The sequence below is a fragment of the Cinclus cinclus genome, chromosome 1 (assembly GCF_963662255.1).
Source record: "Cinclus cinclus chromosome 1, bCinCin1.1, whole genome shotgun sequence".
NCBI classification, from domain to species: domain Eukaryota; kingdom Metazoa; phylum Chordata; class Aves; order Passeriformes; family Cinclidae; genus Cinclus; species Cinclus cinclus.
In genome coordinates this window covers 115870298-115879695 of record NC_085046.1, presented here as the reverse complement: position 1 = coordinate 115879695, position 9398 = coordinate 115870298, and the positions used below count along the sequence as shown (strand labels likewise).

The window sequence follows — 9398 nt, the reverse complement described above, 5'->3', positions numbered from 1 at the left end:
CTCTGTTTGGAGGAGTAAGTGAATTTCATTGTCGTCAGAACTAGATTGCCATATGAGTTCTGAAAAGCGTTTGGCTCCTGAGGTTAACTGCTCTAAAAATAGATTTGGAGGAGAGGTTTCTCTTGGGTCCAGTTTCAGGTTCCAGCTGAGCTGACTTTAGGAAACCTGTTTGCTCCTGTTGCAAACAGGAGGTTAACAGTGAGGATATTTCTTATTCTGCCTTCAGCATTAACCTTTGGAAATACTGACACACTTGCTCTGTTGGTGGAAATCAAGCACTGATGTTATGGCTGACGACACAGGTATAATCCTAACCTTTTTTTTTTTTTTTGTTTGTGAACAATTGGGAAATGTGTACTTACAAATACCAGTTATGTCTGATTTTATAATCAGCAAAATAACTGGCTTAGTGTTGCATGTTTTCTTTCCAGTTTGCTGTCTAGTCTGTGTTACAGGCTGCCTCTGTTCTCTTTGATTATGTGCTCTGAACTAGAGGTATTCTGTGTGTTTATGGCTGGTGGTTAATTGTAAATATTTTTTTGTCTAATGGAACATGCATTAACATGAGTAATATTGTTTTCTCTTCAAATACCTGACTTCAAAGTTATTTTTAGAGTATGTAAAATTGCTGAGTGTCTTAAAGGTAAGTTAATGTAAAAAGGTTTTGATACATTTTTAGCTAGATGTGACTTAATGGGGGGTGGGTGAGGTATAGGATTTTATAGATTTGCTGTTGAGCGGTAGACCATGCTCTAAGACTTTCTGATGTCTGCACAAAGACATCTGGTGGTGTAAGCACAGGCTTACCAGATATGGCAAGTGACCTACTTCTGGAATGGCTGGCAGCATGTGCAGGGAAGGGGCTTGAGTCGAGAATTAACTGTTTGGAATGAGCTCTGAGCCAGCTTCAGTCCTTGCAGTGTTTTGTTCTGATCCTGCATGTAGCATTATTTGTGCAGATCATAGGTAAATTTATTTTGTTACATAACCTCCATTTATATAAGTGTTGCATGATCAAGCTGCCATGGTTGAGTTGTTATTCAAGAGTTTTGAAAATAATTTTGCTATAAGGTAGAAAACTACAGCCTAAAAATATGTCTTTGTAAATTGTGAGCTACATTCTGTATAGCAGAATCTATTTTGGAGGCATTTGCATGGAAAAGTCTTATACTGGAAAAAAATAGGAATAGTTCTGCTTGATTACTTAAGTTTCATTTCCTTTCATTTTCCTGTTCTTCTGATAAGTAAAGCATCTTTCTTCAGAGGCAAACAGCAGTAAATGGTATAAAACAGTAAGGCAAATGAGTGTGAAATGCAGTAAGATCCTCTTTCCTCTTTGCTCTAGAAACAAGCTGCAATCTGGAATAATTTAAACTGTTTCTAACCTAAGGGTTTAATTTCAAATATGTACAAAGCTTTCATTGACTGCCTTGCTACACAGGTGTAGCGAAGCACTGCTGTTGCATACCACAATTGTTTCTCAGTATTAACATTAGCTGTTCAAGAGTACTGTAAGTAATTTTCATCCATTTTCTGAATGCAGACACTACTTGTCTGTCCCTCAATTTGCAGGCTACCCATACATTTCCCACAGAGAGATGTTACAGTGAGCTGTGTATGTGGACCCTGAACATGTGTAATTAGAAGACTGCTGTAGCAAATAATACATACCTGTTGTGAGGCTAAGTTGCTTCAGTTTTTCTCTGAGTATTATTGGGCTTTTTTGTTTAATACAGAAAAGAAATGGAATAGTAGGTGTTTGATCTTTGAAGGGAGTAGTGTTAATAAAATAATTTTTATTTTCAGTAAAATGCTGAGCTGAATAAGAGTTGATGTGGGTCAGTGGTTTTTATATTGGTCTGAACTTGGTATAAAGCACAATGAATGTAATTAAAAGGTATTTTATTACAGCTGTAAACCTGCTGGCAAGCAGGGTCAGAGGGTACTTATATATAGTTCCTGTTACACAAATAAGTCAGCTGCCCATCTCATTACTTGTCTTTCAGATATACCATTTTATTATAAAAAACAATTTTATTGATATTGAGCTTCTGGGAGTATTTTTTTATCTTTTTCTATTATTCTAGTGTTGATAACTATACCAAACATTACTTTCAATTAGTATAAAGATAACTCCTTACCTTATATTATCACAATATTCATGACAAAGTTTCTTGCAACAGCATTTAAGAAGTAGTTTTGCTTGAATAACTGGGCCTGCATGTGGCTGAGCAGGCAAAAGTTGGTTTTTGGGATGGAATGAAGTGGAATAGACTAATGGACTTGAAACTGCAGCCAAGTGCCACCCTTGCAGCAGTAATGTCAGAGGGCAGAAGAGCAGACCTTAAGCTTTGGATGAAGGCTACAGGCAGGCATCTTTTTGGGTACATATTTCAATACTTGTATACACATATCCCTCTTTCACAAAAACAATCCTAAAATTACAGACCAAGCAATCTAATGACTATGCCCATTTGAAACTTGCTACACATATGCTGGGTCAAGGTCTTTTGCAATCATTTGTTTACAACTATATGTAATTTATTTATATATATATATATATGTATATGTGTGTATATATATATATGTATATATAAAATTTCCATATGTGCAGTTATTACTGAAACCATGATTTGTGTTGTGTCTTTGTGCCATTCTTTTACTTGTATGTCTCATAGGACTGGAGAGAAATTCTGGAGTTTTTTTAGCATGGAGTGAATCTCTGTTTAATTCTAAGTGTCAGGGAAGATGGTTTTACTTCATAAAGTGTTCTGAATTTGAAGTCTTACTCTTAACATAGTTCAGGTATTAGAGTTTTCTTAGGCTATTTCAATTGCCACGTTGGTTCTATGAGCTGTTTCAACTAGTTTTGAAGCTCGATTTAGGAGAAACGCTTCTCTTGCAAAGCTTTTCTGCTGACCATACTGGCCTCTGGTGGCAGTCTGGGGACTTTGGGGAACAAATGCAAATCATCTCAAAAATGTGAAGGTCTGTAAATACACATCAAAGGGGAGCAAGGCAGAATTTTCAGCTAATTTGTAAGACGAATTAGATGGGGGCTTTTGGGGTTTGGTTGGTTTTGATAACCATCAAGCTTCTCACAGTAATTCATAATGAAATGGAAAGCAAGTAAAGGTGGAGAAGTTTAAATAAAATCTAACCAACCAAAAAAACTCCACAACAATAAGAAAACCCACCAAAAATTGTTGCTCAAATATTTTGTATTCTATGTAATTGGAAGTACTAAGTTTTATAATTGTATCCTCAATAATAATTTTCTAACTCTTACATCCATTTTTTCTTCTTGTTTTATTTTAACAGAGACCAAGCATGGAGGAAGCAAGAATGGAAGGAAAGAAGGCCTCTCTGGAAGCTCATTTTTCACCTGGTTTATGGTAATTGCTTTGCTGGGAGTTTGGACATCAGTAGCAGTTGTCTGGTTTGAACTTGTAGATTATGAAGAAGTTCTAGGTAAGAATTCTAAATCTTAAGATTTTTCTAATAATGTTATGATATGCATTAAATTAATGCCATTTTATGTTTTTAGATAAATTTAGATTTGTCTGCTGTAATGTTTGTAAATTATCTACATGGTAAGAGTAGGCAGTGTAGTTTAAAATGTATGTTTTAATGCTGAACACTATTATGATGTCAAAATAGGGTTCTCATAAAAGGATATTAACATCCTGTAGGACACCTTTGTAACATGTATACTGTAGTTCATTTGAGAGGTCAGCTAAACATGCAGTTTGAATTTAAGCTCTCAGAAACTCACAGCAGTGGTTGAAAGTAGGCAGCCAATGTTAGCTCTGCTCTGATGGACTGTAGGGTCAGGACACTGACCAGTCATCCTCTCACAAGTGAGATGTTGAATGACCTCAGTTTTAAGCTTATAACAGTGATAATTGTATCTCAATATGACGATTTAAAGGCAGAACTGTTAATATCATATTTAAGGTTACAAATGAATACCTCAGATTTCAAGATGTATGCTCATAGGTACAGCTCTTTTCCCTGATGTTTCAGGATTCAACATGTACTTTTGCACCTGGTGGCTTTACAGAATTTACAAATCTGTTGGTACAAGCTTTTTTTTTTTTTTTTTTTCCTTTGATCTGGACTGATTTTTTTTCAGAAAAAAATCTGATTTGAAACTTAACTGGGTCTAGTGATGCAAATAATGTTTTTTGTATTTTTACCATGCATGCAGCCAAAGCAAAGGATTTCCGTTATAACTTGTCAGAGGTCCTACAAGGTAGGATATTAGAGAAATAAGCTTGTTTTACAGTCCCTTGGCTGAAAGTTTTGGTTTACTTTATTATGGTTTGAATTCTTTTTTAAGAATTACTCTTCTTTTGCAATGACATGAAGCTCAGCCATTTCTCATCTGTCTCATTCTTCATGGTTTTGAAGATGATATAATTCTTATTTCTAGAGAGTTATATTTTTGCACCAGTCTGCTGTGTTTATCCATCAACAGATATGGATCCTTTCTAATGAGTTGCTTCCATACAATGGTGATGAACATATTTTTCTATTCTAGACCCAAGTCTGAAGTTTTTCTTCCACAAAACCATTTTATAATTTTCTAAGTACCATATTACAAACTATATTTCTTTTATTTTGATGGCAAGAAAGTTCTACCTCCATTTACAGAATGACAAGTGTAGTAAACTGTCAGACTATAAGGACACAAAGTTTTGCAAGCTCTGCAGAGTTTGATCCTGTTGAAATTTGTGTCTGAATTTTATCAAGCCTATAATTGTTTGTTGGTCCCAGGACAGTTCAAATCCTGGATACCATGGTTCTATGCTGAAAATTCTCTTTTAATATAAATGGAACTCTCTTTTTGCATATACTTAGGGCTGATAGAGCTGCAGTTTCAAAAACAAAAAGTGAGTAAACTGATTTGTTAGTTATATATGAAAGGATGGACAACTTCTTTTTGTCTGAATGGAAGGTTACACAATTGTTGGTAGATTTTGGGAATGGTTTTCCTTTGTCTGAGAAGTAGGCTAATTACTTTCTATTAACTTGGCACTAAAAAACTATATACCTATCTCTTTTCTGAGAAGTTAGAATTTCAGGAGGCGTGTAGTCAGAAAATGAATGGTGATTATTTTATGAATTTTTGTTTTATTACTTTCCCTCAGACATTTTGAATGTTTCTCGTGAACTTAAATTTTATTCTGAGCAAAGCATGTCCACGTCAAGTTACAGACTTGCTTTAAATTTACAGGCTGCAAAACCAATGTGTAGGAAAAAGACTAAGTTGTGTTTGGTCCCAAGTGCAGGAAATACAGAAAGAAACTTGAAATATTTGTAGTATTTCCCAGGAAATTTAAAATGTGCTTAGTATTACAGCTGAATTGTTAAAAAACGTGGTAACAACCTAGCATTGACAGTCAACCATCACACACTGAAAACTGTGCTGGACACAAATGGCCAAATCCCTAATTGTCTTTTCTTCCTCTCTTTGCACTTCTAGGCAAACTTGGGATATATGATGCTGATGGAGATGGAGATTTTGATGTGGAAGATGCTAAAGTATTGCTAGGCAAGTACAAATACAGGTGGAGCAATCTATATCATTTAGTTGGCATGTTTATGTTTGGCTTTTTTATTTTTAAGACAAAACAATATTTCTGGCTTGTTTGTTTTTTTTTTTTCCTAGTTCAATCACTTAAATTGATTTCATTGTGATGGGTTTTTTCTTTAATGCAAGTTGTAGGATTGGAGGTGTACATCACAACAAATTTTGTTCTTTTTATTCCAATATAGCAGTGTTAGTAGAAAGCATTTAATTACTTACAGGATGATTTTGAAATTAGGTGGTCAATGCTACTGTATTGAATGTTGAAAGATGCTTGTGATTATCAATAAATTTATCAGATGCAGGACCTAAGATGCTTTAAGAGTGAAAATATTGTTTATGTTAACATGTTAAGATGGGTCCATTTTAAAATTACTTTAAACATGCCTTTGTACTTCTTAAATGACTATTTGTGTAGTGTATTTTTGTATTGTCTTTCCTCTATTCTCAATTCTCTACAAGTCTGTTCATTTTCTTTGCTCTTCAGAAACAGTACATGACATCAGTTTTTCTTCTCTGACATTGAAACACTGGGTTTAGGCTTCTGTTCCTTGTAATTTGTGAGAATGTCTTTCTGCTCACTGTGTATCTTTAAAGGGAAATTTCAGTCTCTAGACATGCTTTATGATATTGTTTACTTACATCTTTTAAAGCACTGCCTTCTTCAGCTACAGTCAAGCATTGGATAGCTGCTTCTTGCACACTTGATGGTAGAAATTTTACTTAAGTTTACTTTTCTTTAGATTCTCTTCAGTTGTTTTGTTCAAGTTTAAACCTCTGTTGAGTGCTCAAACCTGTAAAATTAAACAAATGAACGAAGCAACAAACCCCCCAGCACAGTAACTAACAGCTTGAGCAGAGGACAAAATGGAATGTATCAAACTAATCAAAGTTATCTGTAGTACCTTAGGATGTTATGGTTTGCTATTTCAAGTTCATACTCTGTAAAGATCAGCTTATCATATTTTTATTTTTCCTACTTTTATCTCGAGAAATAAACAAGTCTTTGGGAGGTTGTATGTTCATTTGTTTAATCCCTTCATGATTTATAGGAAACCCATGTAATCAATTGAATCAATTTGCAGTGATGTGAATGGGAGTCACTCCAAAGAACCTCCAGCACTCTGAATGGCTACAGAGCTACAGATTGGATCTTAATTATAATTGGTGACTAAGATAATACTTGGTACAGTTATAAACTTAATCTTTCTCTATTATGTAGTGTATAGAAAGTGGATTTCCTTTTCTTGATGGTCATATACAGGCAGAAACATTCTGCTGCTTTGTTACATCTCTGTTTTATGCAGCCTGATATAGCCGGGAGATCTGCCAGTACATGAAAGTGTTTCTATTATAAGCTCATCTTATCATGCATTTAAACTTTGTATTTCAAATGTGACCTTAAAAGGTCACAGATCAGAATTTATTTGTATTATTTTTGAAAAGTTGCTCAGAAATAGGATTTAGTCTCATTTAAATTTGAGAATAATTTTTGCAGTATGAAAGAAATGATAAATTTTTAAGTTTTATGGCATTGAGAAAATTACGAATATAAAAAATTGTTTTTTCTAAGGACTAGCATGTTATTAACTGAACTTTTCTGTAAGTTACTGTGCTTGTTTGCATTTAAAATTTAATGCAAAAGAAACAATGAGCACTACAATGTACGCTGAAATTATTTCATTGATGCAGAAACAAGGAGACTGGATTCCCTCTTGAGGAATTAGTCTTCCATAATTAAGTCATTGTAGAAAAGGAAACTGGATAGTAGGCCTATTTTCTGAATATTGAGTGCAAAGGTCCTTTTATTTGTTAGCAGAAATAGTAGAACAGAGGATTTTGTTAGTACATATGCTGTATTTGAAGGCTTATGACTTTCTGGGATTTTTTTCTGGGTTGGACTGCCATAACAAGTGGTTTCTTCCATACCAAAGGAGTTACTGCAGTTTGGTGTTTAATGATAGGCATTCATATGTTTTTTTCTCTTCTGTTCTTTAGCTATTTCAGCACTAGTATTGTGTACTGAAGTTGTCATATGTACAGTGGTTTAATGTTGTCCACTTTGATAACCTGTAGTTTTCACTACAAATTTCAAGATTCAATTTCATATTTATGGTAAACATATTTTAAGTTTAAATTAATTTATTAAGATTTTGAGAAATGCTTCTACCAGCATGAGTTTATTTTGTATTTCAAATAATGGTTTAGTAGCTGATAATGTATTAATTTTCTGTACTACTTGGCCATACCTAAACAGAAGAATTAAAATTTATTATTTTATTTCTTGTTTGTATAATGTATGATAGGTTCTGTTATTTTTTATTTGTTGGAATCAGGTTTCATGATTAGGTTCTTTTGAGGGATTTGTGTTATTTTCAAAAGGATGTGGTGAGAACTTTGTTCTTCCCCTCTTCTCCCACTCCCCATGTAAGAGAAGTAAAAAACAAAAAAATACCCAATCCACCTACACCCCCTCTAGTCAACCAACCCCAAGTAATCATGGAGTATTTTAGCATTTATTAAAAAATTATCTGTGGTGGAAATGTGAACTTGCTGAAGCTAATCTGACATTATCTTGCAGATTTTGTCTTTTTAATAGATATTTCTGAGGTTCTGTTTACAGAATTTTTGTAGTAATGGGAAGAGAGGCTTGTACTCTGGTCCTTTGGGGTCTGCTGTTTGCAGTACTTTGCTTCCCAGTTTTTGCCCACTTCACTCTGATTGTCCTCAGTAGGGTGTTATTCTTCAGGGGAGTGCTACTCATCTGACCTTGCTTTAATTCAGTACAGAGAAGCAGTGGCTTTAGTGGTATTAGCAAAACAGTGCCGTGTTTAGGGGTACCAATGTCTGTTGTAATAGTCACTTTGGAGCCAGCTGTTACTTTTGTACTTCTGTCCCTTTTAACAAGCAACAGTATCCTGAGAATTTCTCCTTAAAGGGTTGCAGTAGTTAGTACAGTTTTGGAATTGCAGCTACAGAAAACAATCCCTTTATTGTTCTTGTGCATTCAGTTCAGAGTAGTCCAGCTATGCAGAAAATGCCAAAACCCCATCCTCGTGTATCAGCAGTCAAATGATAATAAGCAGTAGAATCCAAGTAAAAAATCTTCTTTTCCTCTGGTTCACCTGCAGCAGAAAAATATGTTTGCAGGCAGTCACACTGAGATTGCATGTTCAAAAAAACCTGGAGTGAGGTAATAGGTATTAAAAGAATGCTTTTGCATGGTTTAGCTGTTTAGGAGAAGTTTTATGCTCTTCTCTATTTTTCTTATGTCCTACTGTAGCACTTTCTAGTATTAAAGTTTGGCTTGTGCTCATTTTCTTAAATAGAGGTGTTTAAAGGGGAAAAAAGACTTTGTCTTTTTAAATGCATGTGGGGAACTCCTGTGCCCTACTGCTTGTGATAACTATTGAACAGACAAATATTTTGACTTTCATTCACTTGGATTTAAATTGTCATGTTAAGACTTCTCTTGAAATAAAGTGGCTGTATCTTGTGAGTCTCTGCTTTAGAAGGGTATGGCTGCTGTGCTTTTGTCACCATTTCCAGATACTTGTTACGATGCTTTTGTGAGCTTACCAGTTTTCACTTTGAAAAGCAGTTCTTGATTATGGCGGTGAATTAAGATGAAAAAAAAAGTATAAATCAGTTAGTGGGTTTTTGATACTCTTTCTTAGAAAACATGATAAACATATGAAATGCTGTGTTTTTTTTCTTTACCTCAGGCTGAAGTGTTGTCTGAGGTTTTTTGTTTGTTTGTTTTGTTCTTGAGTTTATTTTGTTAAATTCAAAGGCCATTATCTTC

At 34.5% G+C, this 9398-nt stretch overlaps 1 protein-coding gene across 1 annotated transcript in view; it reads left to right on the top strand.

Annotated features, from left to right (window-relative positions):
- The first annotated feature begins 286 nt into the window (after positions 1-286).
- Positions 287-9398, top strand: part of ASPH (aspartate beta-hydroxylase) — a 94758-nt gene continuing 85646 nt past the window's right edge. The window contains exons 1-3 of the mRNA XM_062489259.1: positions 287-302; positions 3322-3471; positions 5489-5557. Coding sequence (XP_062345243.1) covers positions 287-302; positions 3322-3471; positions 5489-5557 — 235 coding nt within the window. The remainder of the gene's footprint in view (positions 303-3321; positions 3472-5488; positions 5558-9398) is intronic.